Genomic DNA, 27,330 nt, shown 5'->3' with positions numbered 1-27,330 from the left:
AATATACATCGGTCAAACCACTGAGCGCGCAGAATATATATGATCTGTCTAAAACTTTAACTACCAGTAATAACACGACTAACGATTTTCTTCGACTTTTCTCAAATGAAAATTTCAAGAATATCATGGTATGAAATGATTTGATGTTTCAAAATTTCAATATAGTTCATTCACGTGAGTGACGTAGAACACTCTGTCTTTTATACAGCCGATGAGAGAGAGAGAGATATTGTAGAAATTGATAGAAAATCCATCTTATGAATTTCAGTATGGCATGAAAATATTTGAAGCATATAATATTTTAACAACTCTCATTCGTCGAACCCTTTAAGAAATTAATCGCTACCTCCCGGACTATTCATTTATATTTTCGTATCTGTATAAATTCATATTTCATATTCTAACACTGAAATATGTTCAATTCCTTCACATTCTCCATGTTGAACAAATCAATCTACTACTGAGTAACAGGAGTTAGAGTGTACTTTTTCAAGTTTTCTTTTCATGAATTACATTCTTATGACTCTGATGGAGAAAAAATATATTGATATTTGAAGCTCCTTCAATGATTGACATTCAAAAGTCGAATGCTTTCAATTTATTAATTAACTGGGAAAGATAAGGTTACGAACCGTGTCAAGTATTCAAAATGATGTAGTGTACAAAAAAGACATTCAAACACTCTGAAATTATCTTGATAATGAATTTAAATGAAGAATTTTCTCCACAGTTCAACGCTTATAGACGTGAATACGTTAATTGGAATGGATGACTTTTTAAACGACTGCACATATATGAGAGTAATGTTTTAGTGCGTTCATTATAAATATAAGAAACTGATGAATAGGTAAAATAATTTTTTCCACTGATGAAAGCACAAGTAACCACAGCAATATATGCAGCTGATAGGACTTTTTTCTTGTCTTACTATCAGGCTGAGTTTCAAGGTGCCCGGTAGATGTTGTATCTGGACGACGAACTTGCCAATTTAAACTATAAATGCGAAAGTCACTCACTTAACACTCACTCATTCATCTATGTTTCTCCGTACTGGTGAGTCCTAGGAAGCTGAAATTTGGTATACAGATTCTTCTTAGGTCTTAGACGGGTACTAAGAAAGTTTTTTCAAATATTCCACCTGGGGCTCCCCCCGTGGAGAAAAAAGGGGCGCGTTTACATATGAAAATTATCTTTTCATCATAGCTTCACCATACTGCTGTATTTTCGGAGGTTGAAATTTCGTATGTAGGTTAGTTTTTTGTTATAGATGTGCGATAAATGAGAATAGTTTAGAAAACTAAAAAACACGCTTTTAAAGAACATCGAACTAAAAAGTTTATTTTTTTTATAAGCTGGAAACAATAACGAACGAAAAATACTAGTAAAATTATGGCACAAAGTGCCCACGATTTTTTCACAATAATACTAGTATTTTTCGTTCGTTATTGTTTAAAGCATATTTAAAAAATATTTTTAACTCTTTAGTTCTATGTTCTTTAAAGGCGTGTTTTTTTAGTTTCTAAAACTATATTTATTTTTTATTTTTCAGTTTCGTATGTTATAAAAGCGCATTTTTTAATCTTTTTAAACTATATTTATTTTGTTTGAAGGTGATTGACAATGTTTCATGATGAATTTCACTAGTTCGGACTTCCATTGTCTACTGTGCAAGATCTCAGCTTAGGACCACTCGATGTTGTGTTGATGGGTCCAAACATGGTCTGCTATTCCTGATTTGCTGGTTTCCCCTCGCTGTGTGTGTTTCTTGTGCTGGGCAATGCGAACATTCAATGGCCTCTTAGTTTCACCAATATAGGATTTTCCACACTCACAGGGTATCCGGTAAATGCAATTCTTGGAATCGCAGTCCGCGTTTGGTGGCCTGGTTTTAGTAAGGCTGCTACGGATAGTGTTACCGGATCTGAAGCAGGTTCTGATATTGTACTTATTGGAACCAATTCTTCTTATCCTCTCCGATAATCCTCTGATGTAGGGAAGTGCAAGCACTGGTTGTGACGGCTTCTCTTCCTTGCGAGGCTCCTGCTGTCTTCTAGCCAAAGTCTTTTTTTCCATCGCTTTGGAGTAGCCATTCCGTTGAAGGTCATTTTTGATGATGTCTGGTTCCTTCTCGAGACCTTCCTTCGTATTACAGAGCCCAAAAGCACGGTCTAATAGAGTCTTGATGATTTCTCTTTTAGTCGATTGATGGTGGTTGGATTCGTGGTTCAGATACTGTCCCGTATGAGTGGGTTTACGGTATATAGATGTTTCCCACTTAGTGTCGATTCTCTTCACCAAAACGTCTAAGAATGGCAATTCGTTGTGGATTTCCATTCCATTTTTATTAATATTTGAATTTTTCATTTTTTTTTTGGTTGTTGCTTGTATGTTATTTCTTTGTAATTTCAGTTTTTTTGTTCAATGAAATTGTTTTTTTCGGTTAATCTTTTCAATTTTTTTTCAGGGATTTCAAATCAATTCATATTATATTAGATAATGGAAGTCCGAACTGATGAAATACACCACGAACCAACTTCAAATAAAGAGCAGAGTTGTCTCTTTCGGTGACATGAAGTTGTACTGTTGTGAATGAAAAGTGTGACTCGTTTTGTTATGTCATCCAAAATGGTGCTGTTGAAGAGATGAGATAAATGTTCAATCCCGTAACTTTGAAGTACACTATCAAAGATGAGTGTGAAATGAAATAATACTCTTCCACATGTAACGTTGTATGAAGTTCTTATGTATAACGTTATGTATAACGTTCGTATGTTAACGCAGATACCATTCTGCTTCAAATTAAAAAAAAAGGTTGGAGTACAAACTGAAATTTCAAGGGAGATTTTCGTGTAATTTACTGCTAATGTAAAAATTGTTATTGCAAAAGAATTTTTCATTTCGTAGTTGAAAAAAAACTTGTTTGCAGGATCACCATATCTTCGTGGAGAGTTTACATTGTGATAATTTTCTTTCTTTGAAAATTTCCACATTCATTTCATTGATGGAGAGAAGTAGAAAGCCACAACACATTTTTTCCCTGAATCATAATTCGGTACTGAATATGATAATCGGTGGACTGAATTCATTATTATAAGCATCATTTGACTAGTCACGGGGAAAATCAGAAAATGATCGAGTTTCCACTTGGTTTCTCCCAACACTGTGCTTAGTGCAGAAACCAATTGTGTTATTCACTATCAGTGAGTATTCAGCTGGATGGGTTGAAATGTTTTACAAGCAATTCACTGGATAACTATTTCAAATCGATACTTGTTATTCAATGGCCTGAAAACCGCTAGTTAATTAATGCATGAAGCATTTTTATGCACAATGTTTTCTTTGACTGAAACTTTAGAATTTTTCTGCGGTATCGTTTGCAATTTACGAATAATAACCTGATTATTTCAAATATTGAATTATATTTATCACACCGATTATAGTTTTTTAACATTGATCATATTTCACGATATCGATAAGTTTCTCTCTTTTAAGGACGTAGTCAATGCAAGCATTTCGAATAATTGACCCTCATGAAAAAGAACTTTTGCTTGGAGATCATTTTGTGATATTCTCAATAAAGTTTGGTCTTTGAAAATGGTGTCGGAGTATTTTCTCTTCTTTTGCCAACTACTGACTGACAATTAGAAATTAGATATATGCTTCCCTTTTCCTTCTCTAGTTCCAGGAAAGTAGGCACTAAATTCTCAGAAATGACTGTGATGTTGTTGCCTTAACTGTCTCTTGTCGTGGCGTACGGAAATGATACTAAACAGATGAGGAAAAATTAATTTCAGGTGTAATGCTTGTATTCAAAAACTATACTCACAAATAACAGTTGAATTACATCAATTATATAAAAAAATATACAGTGTGTCCACTGATGGGTTTGCTAGGACAAAAATCTTCAATATTGATTTTATGACGAAAAGTCATTCTCAAATAACATTTGCATTTTTTGGAAATAAGATTGACATAAAAAAATCTCAGATAGGATTTAAGGGTGTTAGTGAAGTAATGAAAGTTTTGTAAAATGCTGAATGATGTTTATAATCTAAAATAAGGCATGAACTCAAATTTTTAGACAGTAATTCCAATTTTCACATTTGGATTATTTATATTGTTTTTGTGATTATTTGCAGCATTATAAAATAAAAACAAGAAAGTCTTTTTAGCGAAAGTTTTTATCTAATTTTCATAAAGTTGACCCTAACTGTCCACTATTGATTTTTTGTGAAATTCTGCTAATGATCGCAGAACCACCACCACCGCAAAAAGTTTTAAATTACTTACAATATTGTATCATTCATTATCGTTCGAAGAAAACTCGTTAGATGATGAGCAACTATCGCGATCGCTATTATTCAAGGTGATAATCAAGAATATAATTGCAATGTCCACTCTAGTTTCGAGATCCCACATTTTGTGTTCTTCTCTTATCCCTCTTAATAATACTATACTATTTGTGTCAGTACAGCTGCATTGCTTGATTTGTAACTTTGTGTGTCATAAACTTAATTTTTCATTCGTCTTTTGAAATTCTACGTATATGAATATTCAATTTATACTTTATCTTAGCATTTACTTTTATACATTTTCATATTCCAATATTTCTAATATTTATTTCATGAATACTCTGTATTAATAGCATTTTCTGGAACTGAGTACTCCTGTTGGAAATTATTTGCTCTTTTTTCATCGTATTTCTAATGCATTTTTCCCATGAATCGGGGGTGACATTTTCTACCGCAGTAGCCAGTAGGCCTTTCATCCCATTCATTTTAAAAGTTAAGTTCTCTCTCGCCACTTGATTTTTTATTAGCTCGATCGAGTTTAGCTCACAATGGTAAGGAGGGAGGTGGTGTACAAATATGTTCCTTTCACGAACCATTTCGTCGAAACATATTTCTTCAACTGAGGTATATGTTTCCTTGCAATATTGAGTGATTGGACTTTCAACATACTATCGTCAAATGAAATATTTTTTAGACAGCAAGTTAATGATATCAGCTTTTCGCCAGGTAGTTGTTGGTGACTGCTTAAATTGTCTGCTGTGGTGGGAGACATTGTCCATGACGACGACAGAGTTTGGTTCATATTCATTTGCTTTAATGTGCGCAATAAAACATGTCATGGTGGTTGGAATTTCATTTCGGAAAAAGAAATGGAATTTCCTACGAATAACATATTTGGTACAATCATCAAGCTGATTTTGTTTTCTTTCTCTAGTTTGAATGTCTTCAGATACATTTCATTTACTTTTCATTTTCTTCAAAGGTTTTAAAAATTCTCTGAACACTTTTCGTCGACACTTTGGTTGAACTACAGATTAGCTACATCGTTATGAAATATATTTGCCTTCCTTTCACGGAGTACACAATACACATTGTATATAATAGTGTTTTTCTCCTTCAGATAAATTCGGTTGTCTGCGTTTGCTTTGACTCCTTCCACTCCTCACATTTCACAGCACAAAATTAAACTGATTTATAATCATATTTCCCTTGTTTGAGTCATAAACAAATTCCTTAGATTTTACCTGATATAATTTTTTTTAATACTGATAAACATTTTGCTAATACTGTGACGTCGACTGTAAATCTATGGAAAGTGTATTTTTCCTCTTTTATGTTTATCAAGGGTGAGTATCATGAAAAAATATAAGTTTTTATCATATTATTGGAAAGGGTATTACCAGGTTTAGAGTTTTTATAACAGAAAGTCCAAAACTGTCATCAGTTTTGAAACAGATGTAAATCTCCATAACTGTTTCATAATGACTTGGAAGAAAAACAATTATTATTTACTCTACGTATTATTCAACGGATGTTGAATGTCTTTATCTTACACTAGTTGCACACACACCGATTTTGGACGGCCAGTATAAAATCAGCCCATATTTTATTGGTAGCGGGTGCTTGCATACTCACAGGATTTTTAGCGGTCAAACAATCAGTTGCTTTTTTGTCGTAATTAGCACGCACTACCAAAACGAAGTTCTTGCGTAGTAACTACAATTTCACCGAGCATTCAAGACTGGAATGGTCGGTAAAAAACCGGTGAGTATGCAAGAGTGTATTTAGTCATGTACGCCACTACTTCCCGGTACTGCTGGCGATACAGTGGCAGTGGACGGCTGCTCACCGGTATTTTACCGGCGACGATCTCCGGTCGGCGTGTGTGCCAGGTCCCTTACGCTAGTTGCACACACATTGATTTTCGACGGCCAGTATAAAATCGGCCAATATTTTATTGGTAGCGGGTGCTTGCACACTCACCGGATTTTTATCGGTCGAACAATCAGTTGCTTTGTTGTCGTAATTAGCACGCACTACCAAAACGATGTCAATGCGTAGTAACTACAATTTCAGCGAGCATTCGAGACTGAAATGGTCGGTAAAAAACCGGTGAGTATGCAAGAGTCGGCGTATGTGCTAGGTCCCTTACGCTGGTTGCACACACACCGATTTTGGACGGCCGACTTTGTACTGGTCGTCCAAATTCCAATAGTGAACCACATGTGGGAACGGGACCTTGCACACATGCCTACCGGTGATCGTCGTCGGTTAAATACCGGTGAGCAGCCGTCCACTGCCACTGTATCGCCGGCAGTACCGGGAAGTAGTGGCGTACATGACTAAATACACTCTTGCATACTCACCGGTTTTTTACCGACCATTCCAGTCTCGAATGCCAGGTGGAATTGTAGTTACTACGCATTAACTTCGTTCTGGTAGTGCGTGCTAATTACGACAACAAAACAACTGATTGTTTGACCGATAAGAATCCGGTGAGTGTGCAAGCACCCGCTATCAATAAAATATCGACCGATTTTATACTGGCCGTCCAAAATCGGTGTGTGTGCAACTAGCGTTACGGAATGTTTTTATCTTACAGCAAATTCAATCTGCCGTTTTTTTTACGCTCAAAAAACATGTTTGTGTGCGCAACCTTTCCATTTGTAAATTCAGCTCGCAGAATATATTTCAATTTCTTTATATTCATTCAATAAACGTTGATGCTCTTGAATACATTTCATTACCAGGGAGTTTTAGTAATGAATAAAACGCGTTGTCCGTTATTCTATGACCATTTAGCTGTTTGTCTATGATTTTAATAGAATATGATAAAATATATAGAACCACAACTTTACAATAATGTTTTCGTTTCAATGCAATAATGTTTCTGAGAATTCAGTGCCTACTATCACGGAATCTTAGTATATTTATCAATTTGTTTTGATTTCAGATCACAATGATTCGTGATCTTACATTATTTTATATTCTACATGTTCAATTTGATTGAAATTTTATATAAGTAATTATGTTTTTACCAACTCACATGAATATTTTGGTCCTGATATTGTTGGTACAACTTCAAAATTTTATTCATTTTGATTTCAAACCTGTTAACCCCTTTTCAGACAACGGAAATCCAAACCTGTAACATCCATCATATTATTGGTAACTCTAAAATCATCAATTTCATTCAATATTTCATAATTGAGAAAACACTATTCATGGAGACAACAACGTTGTGGCGATTGATTTTCTCTTTGTTCAATTATGACTTCCAAACAGACTAAGAAATAATCAACTTTGTAGAAATGACTAACTACATGGCAAATATCACTGCATCGCGGACTAAAAGAACAAGTGACAATTGTCAGTACATCCTGAGAATGAAATTGGAATCGATCTATGAAAACAAGACAGATCAATTAAATTATCTTCTTATATAAAAAAACAATACCTAGGTTTTGATAGCGTAAGAGATCTGAATGTAATACTGTTTAGATCTTTCTTCGATTTTTCGTTTGGAAACTGTCAGGCATTCACTCAGGCAGAAGTTCGACATTCTCGAAAAAACCACAAACTTTCTAGTTCGTCTCATGTATGACGGTTCAAATGTCTTGAAAAGTTTCCAGAAAGTATCGCCCCCTTTCTCCAGATGTCCCTTATTGACATTAAACCTTCGTCAAAACCGTATTATACCGAATAAACTTTATATGGTCCATTCAAAGGGATTTTTCGAATGAGATAGTTTATTCGAGACTCGAAAGTTTTAGTGGATTCATTCGAATGGAATCACACAGAAATGTGGGTGTTGGTGGAGAATTATTTTCGTTGTTCTGTTTTTTAATATAGTCTAACCTGCGGATATCGACATGCGCTTTGTGGAACACGTAATATACCCAATTTTTGATTCATCGGTTTAGATAACAAATATTGAACATTTCATGAGCTTCAAAGGTTTAGAGTGATAACAAACAATCGAATGTTGAATAAAATTCACAGAGCAACTGATACAGCTCTCGATTGTTTTCCTTTGAATATGAATATGAATAACATTATTGTTTGTTCATATTCAACATTTGTTATTAGGTTTGGTTTGATATTGAATTATGTTGCTGTAACTGCATTACTTCTGAGGTGAAAAAAGGAGCTCTCAGTCCAAAATGATAGACAAAAAATATGTGGTGAAAGGTGAAAAAGAACTGAATCCAATTTTCTGCAGCTGATATCTTCTCAAGAAAAAGTACTTTTCTAGTGAGCTGATTATTCATAATATCAGATCATTGGTGGGCAAATGCTGCCCTTGTATCTTGCATTCTGCTTCGAAGTTTATGGCACTTCGATTATCGCAGTTGACCACCGTAGCAGCTGAACTGACATGATCTAGTTCTCTGATGGGTCGCATTGTCATTGACAGGGCAACCAAAGGTTGTTGAAGGGAATTCATGATATCAATCCTCACTGGTAGGTGAAAATGTATGCAGTGACTGTCATCTCCGTCGTTACCCCAATGAGAATCGAAATTTCCACTAATTTGTGGACAAGCACTTTTTCAGAACACCAACTGGAAATTTTTGTTGTCTTCTAGATTGAAAATATGTTTTTGACTGCCCGCCAATGTTACATATCTGGCTTTGATATTGAGGCGGCTTTCAACAACCTCTTTATAGAAAACGAACACTTTTCTTCTCTTTACCTCTTTTGGAACACATTCGTTTACGCAAACGAAGACTGGCAGAATAATGAGTTATACATAGATTTTGGTCTGTCATACCAAACGTGAATGTGTATATTTCTCATAAGTATAATTCGTGATCAATTATAATTTCTCTCTTGGAATACATTTGTTTACTTGAACGAAGACCAAAAGATAAATAAATAAATACCAAACTTGAATGTATATATCTCTTGTAAGTATAATTTTTGATTGAATATAATTTCTCCCTGATTCACTGAATGAACAGCTGTATTGACAGCTTTTTCATGACATAATTCATCCAAATTTGCATCAAGGAGCACACATCATGCTTGTTCTATTAGTATACAGTCCATTCATTTGGCGCAGCCATTTTGTTCGGGGGCATATGGAGCACTAGTTTGATGCATTATTCTAGCAGATTCTGAGTTATTCTCTAGCCAAGAGTTGCCAATATTCTGAACCATTGTCAGTAAAATTACTTGATGAAGTATCGTTACCAGTACAAAGTCACTTCGAATTTTGTTGAAGGCAACCCAAACTGTGCCAAGTTTGACACTGAAAGTCTGCTGAATGGATCTTCAGAACCACTTCCGAACTTATCCCTGGTATAAAGTTTCAATTTTATCCAATAATACATCTTCATGTGCCTCTGGAATAACTGAAATTGTCCTTCTAGTCATGGATAAATGCATTATTTTTTCAATAAAACGTCCTTCTAACGAAGTTATCAGCATGTTCTGGCTTCTGAAAATATCGCCCATCGACGTATCAGGTTTGCATATGAATGCAAATCGTAAATGACTGATAGTGAAGAAAAGCACAATCTGTAGAATTATAAATGAACTTGAACCATTCCCAAGAGTTATAAATTTGTCTAATCAGAAGCCATTGATTGATATTTTACCAACGTCACAATTTCAACACTGAAATGAGCAGATGATCAAATAGCAACTACACGATGGAAAAAGGGAGTTTACTTACTGAAAACAAACTACAATACATCTAGTCCTGATGAAGTACCTGCGATCATACTTGAAAAGTAGTAGACTATTCAACTCAATAAAACCATTACTGAAAGTTAAAGCATTCATGATCGAAATACAGATCAACAAACACATTGTTGAACTCAACTACTCTCGACTGATAAGCTTGAGAACGTTGAAGCGATAATATCTTTCCTTACGAAGACGCCAGTTATGGGAGACTATATTGTTACGTTTGTTCTCGTGGATTGACTGTAATGAATAATCAAACTAAACTTTATTTCACTACACTTCAACTAAAACTTCAAATATTATTCGAATGTCTATTGCCTTACTACATCGCTACGTGTACCGCACTGTACCTTCCACTTGACTGTGTCGATGTGCTCATGGCTAGCGTTTATATATTGTAATCGAATACTGAAAAATATTTTTCGAAATTCAATCGATATTGGTAGCATTATTCTCGCTACATCAAGGGCGGCAGTGAACATCGTATATTCGCGCGCTCTTAGCTACGTCAACTAGTTAAAATACGAGCCCACAAATGGAGGATACGTGATCCACTACCAAATATGTGCTGTTGAGACCAAGCACAGGTCTCATTAATGATGCTGTCTCAACCATTTTTCATTGTTGGGCTAAGCAGTAAAAGTTTCTGTATAGAAAGGAGGATGAATCTTTATCGGCTGTCGGTGTCGAAGCTTGACTTCGTCACGGAATTGTCAGTGATATCTAGAATTATTGATCAAGCTGTTAGTCAATACATTATTAAACACTTGAAATGATTAAACATTTCAATCGCTTGTTAGTATGGTTTCCTGAAGTGAAGACCCGCTGGCACACATATGTAACTCACTTTGGAAACAGCGCAGCTAAGAAATTCTGAGTGCCTCAAATTGTCTATGAAATGGTATAATTACCAGTAGATATTTAATTTTTTTATTCTTTCCATGAAGTCAATATGCATTTGTTTTCGAAAGAGCCACCTGCTTTCACTATCCCGAATACTTTTCTCTGATCCAATATTTTCCAGGTCCACATTTGTATGATTACATTCCTCAACATCAGATTCATACAGAGTCATTTAACTTTGATAACTTTCTTCATCCTAGCCTCAATTTTTCAGTTTTTCTTTTTGGTGAAAACTTCTATCGCAAATGAGTATTCAAAACAAAAAGTCAGTTTATCAAAAAGCTGTTCTAGACTACGATAACACTTATTGATTATTTTTGGAGCCGAACTTTATCCTATTTTAATCATTATTTTCTATTCTCAAACTCAATATGCACTTTCATTAGGAAATCACCTTCTATATCTTTCCATGCTCCCTATTTTTCGATCAGATTCCTCAAAATCACTTCGTCATTTTATAATCAGCTCATGAATATTCAACTTTACAGGATTTTTCTAGTGAAACCTTCCGCCTAAAATGAATTGCAAATAAGTTTTCAAGACAAAACATCTATTCGTGCTGAATTTGTCTGAAAAATCTTTATACAGATTGTGAAAGAAATATATGAATCAGTAGTCAGGTTCATTAGTGTTACAAAGCAAATTTGAATGTAGTTACTGAAATATCAACAAAGTAATGGTAAAACTGATCGTGTAAAATCGTAAGAAATAGCTGGGGAAGTACTGATCGCAATGACTTACTTTCGTTCAATTTTCCATAAAATCATGAATACAACGCCTACCTGGTCTGATGAATAATTTGCGACTACTGGAAGCTTAATTCAAACATTGAATGAAGGTGTGCGTGAGTCTTTTCGAATACGACCTCCATGCGAACAACTTTCATTTCCTACCCCAATCACCATCAGAACTTTCATACTTTCGAATCAATTTGTAATGAAACTAAAATTTGCCGTCACATTAATGGAACTTTCGTGCTATCTTTTTTGGTATACATACCAAATGGTATGTATATATTTTTGGGCTTTACTTTTCTTTCATTATGAAATCTAATGTGCTCCTAATATATTCTTCCAGGAGAAGGAATTATTAGAAGCAGGTAGTTATTGGTTCACAGATGGATTAAAAACAGCTTCCGGTTCCGGTGCAGGTGTTTTCAGTCGTAGACCCAGGACAGAGCTATCAACCTGTCTAGGAATATACGCGACTGTATTTCAAGTGGAAATTTACGTTATTGAATTGTGTACGGATAGATTGGAGGAATCCAACTCCATACACAAGTCGATAAAAATATTCTCGGTGGTGTTAGAAGCTCTTCGCTCCTACCGAGAAACATCTAAATGGTAGCAAATTGCCAAAAACGACTCTCAATGATAGAAAGACCTAACAAATGGTCTTTGGTCTGGATTATTGAACATACTGGCCTAAAAAGCAATGAGAATTCTGACTCCCCTGCAAAGGAAGGTGCTGCAAGCAGCTTCATCGGACCAGAACCTGTCATTGGCGTCGCTTTAGGCTTTGCCAAACAAATATTGAACACCTGGATGACAAGAAGATTTATGGACTTCTGGCAGAATCTTCCAGGATTGACTCATTCCAAGGCGTTTATTTACCCTACGAAGCTTGATAACAAACTGTTGTTGGACTACAGTAGGAATGAACTACGATGTCTAACAGACCTTCTTACTGGTCACTGTCATTTGAGTCATCATATGCAGAGACTCGACTGTCAGAAGACGGTGTGTGTCGCCTCTGTTTGGAAAATGATGAATTAGCAGAAGTGTTACATGTCATCTGAATCATTTAAAGACTCGAGTTATGAATATCTACAAATATTTCGCTAACGTAACTGCGAGACGCAAACAAATGCCTACATTAACGCAAATAAACAACTATTTCGATACTCGTCAATAAACGGCTATTGATCGGAGTTCTGTAACTTCTGTCAGAATTTCTGCATTAAACATGGAAGTCGATATATGTTTTCGACCGGAAATATTTTCTTTTTGTGTAGAGTGAATTAATAAAACTGGTGAGCATCTTGCTTCAGTCTTTTTTCTGTTGGAGAACTCCAAGTGCAAAGAATTAGAGGTATAATTTGTGTGTTTGTGCACTGAAACGCCATTTTGATAAATAAATATCTGAAGATTTTCTCGATTTGATTCTTCACATTCCTGAAGGGACTAATAAAGTTTAGTTTGAATAATAATTCATATTTTATTTTAATCGCCGGTATATAGAATTCCTCCCAGAAACTAAACAAGGTTAGTTTTATTGTTGAACAAATTGTATATTTGAGATAACATCCTACAACTTTCTTTTATTTTACCCTACGTAATCCCTTGCTTATTTGATGTGGTATGATTTCATTGAGATTATTTAAGCTGAATTTTAACGCTTCATGCATATTTGTGGTTATTGTCACACGCTTTCAGTCGATCCAAGAGCTTCTGTTTTTACATTCCGTAGATATAATATTTAGATTTTTGTAATCTTTTTTATGTACATCTATGATTATGTTGTATCAAGTATGACTATTAAATTCATAATAATGTGACACAGAGCTCGAGTCGAATGGAGGAGTGCACCTCTTTTTTTACGCTTATGGAATTAACATGTCCCTTTTTTTAAGCTGGGGCATTTCTTGAAACACCCTTTCAAGCATATCCTAATTCTGGAATTACATTCAAGCTGGTCCCGGAATCGTACTTCATGCTGGAGCATTTTCTGATCGTGGAAACACCTTTCAAAACTGGGGCATTTATCCTGACCACGCGAAGCACCACACCCCAAAGTACCTTTTGGACATCAAGCATCAACAATAACTAATAAGATAAGTGCACTAAACTGTGTACTCTCGGTGTTCATCGTATTCATCATATCATTCATTCATATTTGTCTTATGATATGAAATAATTGTTATATTCAGTTTTATAGTACGAGTTATTTTCTCATAACTATTTATTACTGGTGGTGGCGCCCTAAAAATTAAACATTGTAAGGTCTCAACAACGGCAATGCAATGTCCACCAATAGTGAATAGATTCCAGTCTAACCCACCTGAGTCTCTGCTGCTAGTTTGTGTATTTACCTGCTATAGGAAACACACTTTTAAATCACTTAACGTTACACTAAAATGGCGTTTCAGTGCACAAACACAGCAATTATACCTCTAATTCTTTGCACTTGGAGTTCTCCAACAGAAAAGAGGCTGAAGCAAGGTGCTCACCAGTTTTATTGATTTGTAGATATCCATAACTCGAGTCTTTCAATGATTAAGATGACATGTAACAATTCACTTGTTATAACTGGTCCGGAGATACTGCATATTTCAGTTAAAAAACAAGTCCTGAACGAAACTTGGAGCCTTGATAGATATTCAGGTTGAGGTTGTCATAAGTTGTAGTGCACTTCGATCTGCGTTTAAAAAGAATTTCTCATAACTAGAGTAGAAAGATGGTGGTAACGAGTTCAGGATTTTGGAGTTATCTATAGACGTGGATCTGAGATGGAGCACGTTGATAAACTCAGCCGCAGAGAGTAACGTTGATATCATGAGTATTGATGTTACCAAAGATGATTTCTTATTGCTCAACTGCAAGAAGACAGATGGAAATCGACAACACAGATATCAAACAATATTTTTATGTTATATGTTGAAGGATGACCAGGTCTATAGGAAGTGGGACAGTAATGTCAAGCAGGTACAATATGTGAGGATGAAACTAAGACAAAGAGAGAAACTTCTAGAGAATTACAACAGGATCCAGAGAGGACTGAGTTGACTCTCTTGAGGGAATAAATTCGAAAGAGGAAAATAGAAGATCAACAGGAACATAATGAGAGGTATGACCAGAAAATGATGTGACCCAATATATATTTGGTAGGTGATGTGGTCATGGTACTGATAATAGATTTCGTAAGTACCGAAGTACAAAGCTCTATTCAAAGTCATTGGAGGTTTATTTAATTATCGATATGAAGTACAAGATATAGAAGACAATTTCAGAAGATCAAAGACGGTGACTGCCTGGGCAATGGATCATTTTGAAAACAGACATTTTCAGTAATCGTACTAATATCATACGGAAACTGAGAATGTGAAAAATACCTGATGAGATGAGTACAGTGTGTAAACAAGGATAACTCACAGACAGGTGCGTTTGTCTGTTGATATGAATATAATATACTCGAGCGCGTCAGATATTGATAGCATCAATGTCCTACGTATTTCTGATAATGTTGATATGGTAATCTGATCGTTTGCATGATGAGGGTGGTTGTACGTAAGGGTTAAAGGTGAAAAGAAATAAATGTGATCTAGCGCGTCAGATTTTGTAAGGGGGTGTTAAGTGCAATAAAAAAAAGCTCTTATTCAATACTGAGGATTTCGGCTATTACACCATTGAAAATGGTGTAATGGTGTAACTAGTCAACAATAAATAAATATCGTGGAAAATAGACAAAAGTGTATTTTTGTAGTGTATCCTTAGTGAACATGAATTTCCACAAAATAAACAAGTCGTCAATCGAAGAAGTCTCATTCAATAATCTGACGATTTCGATCTGACGCAAACTCGCGGCCATTATTAGAATGTGCAAAAAAATTTGCCATTTTGAAATACTCAAACGCGTCAGATTAAGATATATATGATTCATCTTCATGTTTTAGACGTGCTGTCTCATAATCTGACGATTATCTAGAGGGATTCGCTCAATCTGACAAAAACGATATTTTTTTCTAATCCTAATTCATTGAATTTAATCAATCGAAAAGCTCGGGAAATAGCATGCAAATGAATAAGTGTATGTTTTTTAAGTAGAATGCTTGTATTTATAAGAAAATAATTTTTTAAAAATGGTAAAAAAATGAATTTTTTATAATCAATCGCTTAATTAATGAAGAAAAGAGAAATGAAACTTTCTATGTTTTTTACCACTTCTATTTGTAACTAACGTTACTGCAGTTTCGTCCTATAAGGACATTTTCAAACTTATATATTGTATAAGTTTGAAAATAACCTTATATATTGTATAAGTTCAAAAATGACCTTATATATTATATAAGTTTGAAAATGTCCTTATAGGACGAAACTGCAGTAACGTTAGTTACAAATAAAAGTGGTAAAAAACATAGAAAGTTCAATTTCTCTTTTCTTCATTATGATTTCCTACAACGTAATAACGGCTACATCCATCAATCAATTGATTATTTATTCATCATCTTCATCTTCATCACGAACGAGTCTGTGTGATCAGATGTGATGGCGTCATGGCAACAGAATTCAGAGTGGGGACGGAGTGAGAGAGTAATAGATAGAGAAAAAGTGAATAAAGAATAGAGGAATAGAAACTCGGAGAGGGAAATATAGGTATCACACAGCTGTACGCATTAAACTTTATCGACGAATTTTTGTTATTTCGGATTGTGGAAATCGTCAGATCATATATTTTTCGTTATTCTTGAATTATTTTCTTCAAAATAATAAAAAAAAAAATTGCCACGCTCGAAAATGTCGAAATGACGTTATTTTTCAAAAACTTTGCTGCCCTCCCCTTTCTTTACGTCACTTTCAAATTGTCAGATTACTGGAATATACACTTTTTAGGTGGAACTTAAGTCACCCTACCTTAATCTGACGCGCTCGAGAATTTCTGATGATCAATTTTTTTTTAACTAATCTGATCCTTCATCCCTCACGGGCGGCCTTATATGGGGCTCATATTTGGTGGAGGTACTTAACCGGGTACAAGGTATCCCCCTGCACATAAATCCGCGCGCGCTTCAGTGAATCCCGAAATCCCCGCTTGAGCTCCTCTATTATTATGGATGCGCCTGCTTCCCCGCGGTTGGCGCCAAAGTTGGAATATTCGAAAAGCCTTCCTCAATGCACATCTGTAATATGAAATGAACCAACATACAAAATTTCAGCATCAGAAAATATACCGCTATGGAGAAACAGTGATGAAAAATAATTTTGTTTTATAAACCCACCTTTTCCTTCGCGGCTGGCGCTCCAGTTGGAATATTCAAAAATCCCTTCCTATTCTCTTGAAATACTGTTTTCGTTAACCAGCTGTTAACATCTACTGCTATCCGCATATCTACACTTAAAACGAACCTTCTCACAAAATTTCAGCCTCCGAAAATATAGCGGTACGGAGAAACAATGATGAAAAGGTAATTTTGAAATGTAAACGCGTCCCTTTTACCACAACGGAGGGCGCCACAGTTTGGTAATTCAAAAATACTTTCTTGGTGCTTATTTTTAACCTAAGAAGCACCAGTGTGGCGAAACAGAGATGAATGGGTGTTAAGTGACTTTCGCATTCATAAACTATTTTGAATTATTCTTTATTGCTCACTTTTCTATAGACGCCCACTCTAGAAATAAAACAAAGCATCACAGTATGAGTATAAGAAATTTTTACTAGAAATTCTTAGTTACTATCTATTAAACTAAATTTTTCATAATGTCTCCCCATTTCAGCTGGGACCCTTGCATTTTGTTGTGAAAATTCGGATATTTCTTCAATTTGAGGAGCTATTGCCAGACCTCCCTCTATCTCATCGATGATGGAGGTAAACTAATATCGGTTTTCAAATTTTCATTGGATTATTTTGGAGCACTTTATTCTCCCACGTTGAGTCCTTCCGCCCTCGTTACCCAAAGCGGTTCATTGAAATTTGTGAGGATATAATATTTGCCCAAAGACTTTGTTGGGGAAAGCCAAACTCATACATTTCAGATTATTTTTTTGTAGGAGAAAATTGGGTTGATAAAAAATCCGCATTATTCCTGAGAACAAAAATTGATAATGATCAGAGTTTGGAATTTATTAAGAGATGATTCAAAAATGTCTTACAGTGAAAATTTTGTCGTATCATAAGCGCCTGTCGGTATGAACCACCTTCCTGCATGTTACCTTCAGAATAGAGCAATCATAGCACGGTTCATGGTTTTGAGCTTGTACCCTTTACATTTCCATATCATACAAAAGTTCATTGGATAAATTGAACGTGGAGCTTATAGCTTATAATTGGTTGGCTATGGCTTTTTAGCTCACTTCACGATTGTAAAGTTCCGTTTCGTGAAAAACTTTCCTAATTTTTTTCAATGTTATGGAATGAGTTATGGAAGAAGAGACAACAAAATCATGTCATTCGAACGAGGATTTCACAAAATTGATGATGATGAATGAAATGAAAGTAACAAAATATAAAAGAAGCTATTATCATGGATAAACAGAACATTGTTTCCAAATATACTGACTCTCAATAATTCCTCGTGTGTTGAATTCTTTCGAACTGCGGGTTTTGTTGAAAAGCTCCATATTGAAAGATATTTTTGAAAATTCAGCTTCCTGCTCCCCATCTCTATACGAAAAAATGTGAGAATCTTTCAAAGGAAGAAAGGAAGCAATAAATTTCGACAAAAATCTAGTCTATACAAAGATGTATGGATCATGCAAAGAAGTAACTCTCAGACACAAACTGGAAGAAAAACTTTCATAAAACACCTAATTTCATATGAACATTGAATTAGATGAAAGAGAAATACTTCCTATATGAATATTTTCATCCATTCAGTTTGTATTCCGAACATTCGATATGAAATTGAAATTTTACTATTATTGTGTACCAATCCTGTGAATGATATCTAATTCAATTGCATAACGAATATTGGGAATACCAATTAATTAGAGAAACGTGTTTTTTTGTATATTTCAGGGTTCATGTAAAAGTATTAGTTTCGAAAGTTTTTTTTTTTCGTGTTACCTAATCAAAGTTTATACAAAAGTTGCTGTTTCGAGAGGGCTTTTCTTTCAGTTTGGGTTTGAAAGTTACTTCTTAGCATGATCCACGCATCTTTGTATGAAGTTTTTCTTGAAGTTGATTGTTTTCTTTCTTTCTTTGAGAGATTTCTACATTTTTTTTTGTGTGAAGATGAAGAAGTAGAGCCACAACCTTCCTTTCCCAAAAATCAACCTCTCCCAAAAATATACCCCTTTCAATTTGAACTATGAGATAATAATAGATTAAAGAAGAGATGAGAAGGTGCACAAACTAAATGAAATATTGAATACTGTTTATCAATGTGAGAAATGCGATTTTTCACGAATATTTTTGGGGTGGCTGATTGACCGTATAATTTTTCATCTACTCAACGATTATGTAAATATATTTATTCATTCTCATTGATGTAGTCAACATGTTATTCGAAAATATGACAATGAAGAACTGATTTTGCGATAATTACATATATTTACATCGTTCACTTACCGTTTTCGCCATTATAACGGATATCCTCACCATCTTCTCGTCGCCACATGACATACGGTTCGGGGTATCCGCTAGCTTTGCACGTCAAACTGACGTTTGTCGATTCTAGAACGACCATATCTGAACTAGTTTCTCGATCAAGGATACTAGGAGGAACTGAAAAAGAAAAATTTCACATCTATAGATATATGTTAAATAAACAAATAAAGAGAATTTTACGTGGAATTAGTCAGTATGAAACACTTTATCTAAAAATGTATATATTTCCTAATTCGAAATGATGGCATGGTTTTGTTGGGCTCCATGAAATTTTTGGTATTGGGAAATCAGTTTTCAGAAAGAAAAATGGAATGTATGTTCTCTTTAATAGAGCACCAAATGCTGTCTGCTTGAAGGTGATTGACGATGTTTCATGATGAATTTCATTAGTTCGTACTTTCATTATCTAATATTATATAAGATTATTAGAAATCCTTAACAGAACCAATACAAATGGAAAATTAAAAAAAAATAGCTGAGAATGAAAATTATAGTGAGAAAAAACCGAGATAAAATTACATCTGTGTGCTTGTCATTAGATGCATAGTTGTCGAGGACAATAGTTTCAACAATTCTTACTGTTCCATTAGAGAATGGTCCAACTGCAGTACTCCAAAATAAGGCAGTAGTCAGGAATTGAGAATATGCTGCAGTTGTACTGCAAATAGTCATTTAATTTAGGAAAAATGCTGTTTTTTTGTATACTGTCTCAGAGTATCAGAAGTTTGCATATTCATCATTAAATTTTCTTCTTATGAAAGTTCAATATAAATATGAAGACTGACTTGAAGGAAAATCAGGAAGGATGGAACTATGGAACTATCTAGGCAATCATAATCGTAATAGACACAAAACTTTAGAGACTTCTGTGTCTATTGCGATTATGATTGTCTAGATCAGGAGTCGACAAATAGTTTTAGGTGGGGTCCGGATACTGTGGGAAAATTTTAACGGAGTCCAGAAAAAAACAAATATTAGAAATTATTTTGGTTTCAAATCATATTCTGAATTATAAAAGAAATACAAGACCTATCATTAATGTTAGAAACTACACCAGTTTTTTATAGTTTGGTTCTCGAGAGGAACAGCAATTTCGAAGTGTGTCTTCTAGGTGAGCGTCTGTTAATCTCGAACAATATTTTTTTTCTTTCTTTCTTTGAGAAAGGTGTTTTACAATTGTATGGCGAGTCAAACATAGTGTCCAAATTGATAGCTATGCAGGGTTTATCTTGACGAGTTAACGCAATTTATATATACAAAACTGAGAGTAGGGCGATTCTAAAAATTGGTAGAATGAGTGAAGAACTAATGAAGAATTCAACTGAAATATTATCGATGAGGTGACGTTTCGGGTTTTACTGGAAGTGACGTCATCTTTGTTATTTTTAATGGCACATCCTGTATTTCACTTCATTTTTAAATTCTACCCATGATTTAAATTCTAAATCATGTATAATATCCTATATCCAAAATGAACCGTTTTCGAGTTATTCGAGTTTTTTTAAAAAAAGTGTCAGATGCAGCCTCTCGAACATACGTCATTTTTTATGTAAATTAACATTTTTTAAAATATGCAGCTATTGAATCCTGATAATTAAAGGTTGGACGGATCACGCATCATTTTCACAACTACTGAATGATCCACAGGGTGCACAAAAACTAGGGTCCAATAAGCGTATGAGAAAAATAGAAAATCTCAACTTTTTCAAATGGGAACCCCCATTTTTTTCCTCAAGGTTCAATTCTATTATGGAAATAAGCCCTAGTTATGATACACTTCCCTATACCCAAAACTTATAATTTTGTAGATATTCCGCAATGGAAGTTATTATCCGATAAAATGTCTTTGTTGCCTAGTTTCCATTGAATATCTCATGAAAAATAATCCCATATCCAAGACAGAAATCATGATTAAAATAAACAACAATTTCAAATTTAGTCTCAATGCTAAACAAGAACATGATGATGGGGGTTCTACAAGTTTCCAGTATGACAAAAAAGAATCAATTAAATTGATAAAAAAAGCTTTTATGCAGATGCACTAAAACAGAATCGAAATTTTACCGCGCAAGAACATCTATTTTGTACTCGTGGCAAGTTTTTATTTTTCATCTAATGACATTCAAAAGCTTTTTATTCAAAATTATTCAATTCGTTTCAGTCATGCTGGAAATCTGTACCCAAAATCCCCACAATCCAATTTTGAATCGGACCACAATTACAAATCTCATCCGTCATCCTGGGCCTGTCATTTCATTGTTTTTTCACCAACAAAATTTTTATCATGCATTGTCATCGCAATGATGAACACTTACCAAAGTTCGAGTCTCGGTTCAAGTTGATCAGACAACTAGAAGTGAGTCAAAAGTTAACTGTAAGACTTTACTTCCACACATTTATAGGGGAAGAATGGATAAAGTGGCCCACGCAGGTAAAGTGGTCACCTTCTGTTTCCGGACGAACCAATAGGAGCTATCTATCGAAGACATTTGGAAATGTTTGTTTGAAGGTGATTGACAATGTTTCATGATGAATTTCACTTGTTCGGACTTCCATTGTCTACTATATAAAATGATTTGAAATCCCTGAAACAACTAAAAAAGTAGAATTGAAAATGAATAGCTGAAAATAAGAATCATATTAACCAAAATAAACCTGAAATGAAATAATAGTGAAATAGAATACAAGTAAAAATAGAAAGAAAATAAAAATAAAAAGTGGAGCGATTCCAAGTCACGTTAGTTTACGACGTTTCGATTGTTACTATCTACAATCGTCTTCGGGCGATAACTGGACTGATTCCTCCGAGAGATGACTATTTATAGGTCGTTTTCCGCTTCACTGGTTCCGTGGGAGATGACCGTTTTGGCGGGAGTTGGCCATTTTTCACTTGATGATGGGTTTCCATATGTTGCGTATTTCTACGCTGGCTTGGCTGAATACGTTGTTGGACAACATGTATGCGGCTTCCTTGAATTTTCTTCTAAACCAATGTTCCTCTTTGTGCAAGATCTCAGCTTGGGACCACTCGATGTTGTGTTGATGGGTCCAAACATGGTCTGCTAATCCTGATTTGCTGGTTTCCCCTCGCTGTGTGTGTTTCTTGTGCTCGGCAATGCGAACATTCAATGGCCTCTTAGTTTCATCAATATAGGATTTTCCGCACTCACAGGGTATCCGGTAAATGCAATTCTTGGAATCGCAGTCCGCGTTTGGCATTCTTCTCATCTTCTTCTTTTCTTATCTAGTTCCTTCTCGAGACCTTCCTTTGTATTACAAAGCCCAAAAGCACGGTCTAATAAAGTCTTGATGATTCCTCTTTTAGTCGATTGATGGTGGTTGGATTCGTGGTTCAGATACTGTCCCGTATGAGTGGGTTTTCGGTATACAGATGTTTCCCACTTAGTGTCGGTTCTCTTTACCAAAACGTCTAAGAATGGCAATTCGTTTGGATTTCCTTCTCCATTGTGAAATTGATGGAAGGTCACACGCTGTTGATGTATTTCAGGAATACTGAACTGGACTCCTTCCTGAAACACATCAACAGCGTGAGACCTTCCATCAATTTCACAATGGAGAAAAAATCCACAACGAATTGCCATTCTGAGACGTTTTGGTAAAGAGGACCGACACTAAGTGGGAAACATCTGTATACCGAAAACCCACTCATACGGGACAGTATCTGAACCATGATTCCAACCACCATCAATCGACTGAAAGAGGAATCATCAAGACTATTAGACCGTGCTTTTGGGCTTTGTAATACAAAGGAAGGTCTCGAGAAGGAACTAGACATCATCAAAAATTATCTTCAACGGAATGGCTACTCCAAAGCGATGGTAGAAAAGACTTTGGCTGGAAGACAGCAGGAGCCTCGCAAGGAAGAGAAGCCGCCACAACCAGTGCTTGCACTTCCCTACATCAGAGGATTATCGGAGAGGATAAGAAGAATTGGTTCCAAGTACAACATCAGAACCTGCTTCAGATCCGGTAACACTATCCGTAGCAGCCTCACGAAAACCAGGCCACCAAACGCGGACTGCGATTCCAAGAATTGCATTTACCGGATACCCTGTGAGTGCGGAAAATCCTATATTGGTGAAACTAAGAGGCCATTAAATGTTCGCATTTCCGACCACAAGAAACACACACAGCGAGGGGAAACCAGCAAATCAGGAATAACAGAGCATGTTTGGACCCATCAACATAACATCGAGTGGTCCCAAGCTGAGATCTTGCACAAAGAGGAACATTGGTTTAGGAGAAAATTCAAGGAAGCATAAATATTGTCCAATAACGTATTCAGCCAAGCCAGCGTAGAAATACGCAACATATGGAAACCCATCATCAAGCGAAAAATGGCCAACTCCCGCCAAAACGGTCATCTCCCACGGAACCAGTGAAGCGGAAAATGGAAAGCGGGGATAAGTGAAAGTACTCGAACGACCTATAAATAGTCATCTCTCGGAGGAATCAGTTCCGTCATTACCCGAAGACGATTGTAGATAGTAACAATCGAAACGTCGTGAACTAACGTGACTTGGAATCGCTCCACTTTTTATTTTTATTTTCTTTCTATTTTTACTTGTATTTTATCTCACTATCATTTCAGTTTAGGTTTATTTTGGTTAATATAATTCTTATTTTCAGCTATTCATTTTTAATTCTTCTTTTTTAGTTGTTTCAGGGATTTCAAATCATTTTATATAGTAGACAATGGAAGTCCGAACTAGTGAAATTCACATATGAAAATAATTCATTGGTTGACAAAATATTGCCTCCGTGAACACCGGCTGGGTCAGTGCTCGTCTTCAGATTTTATGGTGAAATACTTGTGTTTTGTGGTATCTGATCTAAGGTAAGTGATTTGAACATAGTTAAAAAGTAATCAGTCATCAGTTCCATAGAAAGACAATGCACGATTTTATCGATTTGGTTGATCAATTGAGCTTTTCATTTCGCTGTGAAGTAGATCAATATAACCTCATTTGTCATTTTTTGGATGTATTTTTCACCGCATGCCAAAACGGGTAAAATGGCCCACCAATAGATAAGATAAAGTGGCCCACCAGGCCACTTTACCTCCTTAGTGCTTATTTTGTCTGCAAACAAATGATATTTGGTGTTATTTTAGGTATGCCAAATAAATACACACGGACGTCATAGCAGCCGGAATGCAGTTTAGAAGCAATGGATAAAGCTATACAAGCTATACGAAAAGGTGAAATGGGCTTCTTGAAGGCAAGCAAAACTTTCGGTGTTCCTCGAACAACGCTCAAACGGCGTACACACGGAAAAAACAAAGACGCCGTTGAAAATACTAGAGTTTCTTCGTCCAATTTTTAGTCCAGAACAAGATGAATAATAGGTAAAACATATTTTAGAACTGAAAAACATTGAATCAGGACATTAATATAAGTATCCAGATAATACTAGCTGCAGTTACTCTACCAACATTTGATCCTTACTTAAACCCACAACCCAGAACATCCTTCGCAATATCACCTTGCAACATATTTCCGATTTCCAAAGCATTGCCTAAGACTAGAAATGTGAATAGTAAGAGAGGGCGTACGGTAATTTTAATAAGCAGCCCATATAACAATGAGTTGCAAGAAGAAACAATACAGCAAGAACAAAAGAAAGCTACAAATAGAGTTAAAAAGCTACTATTGAACCAACCCCAACTAAAACTGCCAAAAAACCTAAATCTGAAATAAAAAAACGTGGCAACACCGTTGCTAAAAGGAAAAGTGACAAATATACTGACGACGATGATGAAACAGATGATGACCCTAAATGCTTTCACTGTGGCGAAGTTTGGACTAAATCAAAACTTGAAAATGGTTGGATACAGTGTTCTAGTTGTAAGCGATGGACCCATGAAGCGTGCTTAAATTGTGATGACAACGATGATAAGTTAAATTGTAAATTTTGTTTCCAAGAATATTTCCTATTAGGTACGATTATGAATGAACAAATACAAATGAAGAGGTTGTTACTTATATCATATACATTAGTAACTGAAAGTTGATTTAATTTGCTATCAACGAATAATTGAGAAGAAGCTAACAAGTTAAGACTTGATTTTTGCAATTCATATAAAAGGCTGCTAATAAGTTAATAAACACTGATTATGATAAGTATACGTAAGTATATTTAGATTAAGAAAAATAAAAGACTGCTGACTGTTGTGAATTGATATGTAGGATTAATTACATTACTTTTTGAGTTGAAACTGTTGTTTGAGTTGAATATTTTTTTCCATGCAAAATTTCAATAAACCTTCATTGAAATAACAATTTTGATGTTCGATTTGGAGTAGGCCACTTTATCCGACCAGAATAGGTAAATTGGTCAATTTCCCATTTCGACTTCAATCTTGAATTATGCCAAAATTATCAGAACATTGGTCTGTGAACAATATAATATTGAAACTTAATAAGTACACGAATAATAATAAACACACAAACTGTAAAAAGGTTGGCATTTATTCGGTTGGCGTAGGTTCAAAGCTTAGAGTGGCCACTTTACCCTACCTTCCCCTACATACTATTCGCGAGCAAGTTGAATGAAAGCTTTTTTTAAAGAAAGGAAAACCTTGCATACATTCAAATCCAATCATCCCAAACTACATTAATTAACAGTAGATGCTCAAACTGTTCGTCATGAACTGCTATAATTGAGTATAAGTCATTCTCCAAACGCCGTCTGACGTTTTTGAGAATTTCTGGAGTTATTTGACGATATTTGTACATTTGGAAAAAAAATTGACATACTACGCCTATGTATTGGTATAATAAAAACCTTTTTGTTTCAGTGCTTAGGTGTGTCAGTTTCTTGTCAGTAGTACTTCAATTCATTAACGAGTAAAATATAAAAATGGTTTATTCTATTCAGGATAGGGTAGAAATAATTGGAAATAATTTAAAAAATTATGAATGTGCTAACACAGCCAGTGAAATTTTCAATGAGCAACACCCAAACAAAAACGTAAATCGTAAATATTTTTTGAAAATAATAATAGTTTATTAGTTCTTTAGATTATGTCTAGCATATATACAAAATTTTATCAAAACAACGATAAAAATAAAATAAAAACAACAATAAAAATCAATTGGCGCTCCGGGGTGACTTCATTGATTCCAGTGGCGCATTTGCTTTTTCAGCTGCCGGAAAACCCGGAAAAACCTGCAGCACCACATCATCTGAAGATCTTGATCTAACAATGTCCTCTCTCTTATAAAACAAAACGTAGGGTGTCTCCAGAGGCTTCAATAAATTCAATGCATCGCCAGAACACTTCGTGACACGACTATCGTCAAACTTAAACCAGTCCGTTTCTTCTTTGACCAAGGCGTAATAATGACCAAATTCAACGCCAGAACCACAGTGAACAATGACTGCATGAATATTATAATAGTGGTCTGCTAGGTTGAAATGTTCATCTATTTCGAACATTCCAAAGAGTTTCTTGCTTCCGTTAGAGGAATTATTTCAAAATTTCGACAAATGGGTTTTCTTGCAAATAAAAAACATCAAATTGAAAACCCGTTAAGAAACGAAGCGGTGGAGGTAGCCGTTATAGGACAGGTTGCTGCGGATACAATTTGTACACGAAAGCTTTCTGGCGAGCTTTGAAAGGTCACAGATTCCATCCCTATAAAATTAAACTGGTTCAGGAACTTAACGAAGACGACTTTGATCGTCGCAAACAATTTTGTGAAATCATGAGTGAACGTGCTATACAAGATCCAAATTTCGTTTTCAACATTTGTTTTTCGGATGAATGCAGTTTTTACCTCAACGGGATTGTCAATCGACATAATTGTCGGTACTGGTCAGATTGTTATGTACTTGGTGTTTCACCAAGTACATAGTAATCCCCACAAAAATTGAATGTTTGGGATGGAATATTTGGAGATCGTATTATTTCTACCAGGTAATCTGACTGGGGACATGTATTTCGAATTACTTGAAGATACCATTGATCCAACGGTATCTTCATTTTTGGTCTGAATGTTACTTCTTTGCATGATCTAAACATTTTTGTGAAGAATTAATTTTTTGAAATTGATTACTATCTTCCCACATTTCTTTATGTCAAGATGGAGAAGT

General features: G+C 35.2%; 1 protein-coding gene across 5 annotated transcripts in view; it reads right to left on the bottom strand.

Annotated features, from left to right (window-relative positions):
* Positions 1-27,330, bottom strand: part of LOC111515229 (neurotrimin) — a 371,220-nt gene that overhangs the window by 101,119 nt on the left and 242,771 nt on the right. For all 5 annotated transcript variants that reach the window (XM_074182669.1, XM_074182664.1, XM_074182666.1 and 2 more), the window contains exon 5: positions 19,174-19,329. In XM_074182669.1, coding sequence (XP_074038770.1) covers positions 19,174-19,329 — 156 coding nt within the window. The remainder of the gene's footprint in view (positions 1-19,173; positions 19,330-27,330) is intronic.

This window comes from Leptinotarsa decemlineata, unplaced genomic scaffold (genome assembly GCF_025532065.1).
Source record: "Leptinotarsa decemlineata unplaced genomic scaffold, Ldec_3_MD MMD2_tig00026328_RagTag_RagTag, whole genome shotgun sequence".
Lineage (NCBI taxonomy): Eukaryota > Metazoa > Arthropoda > Insecta > Coleoptera > Chrysomelidae > Leptinotarsa > Leptinotarsa decemlineata.
Note: the sequence above shows the minus strand (reverse complement) of the source record. Positions and strands in the feature narration are given on the sequence as shown.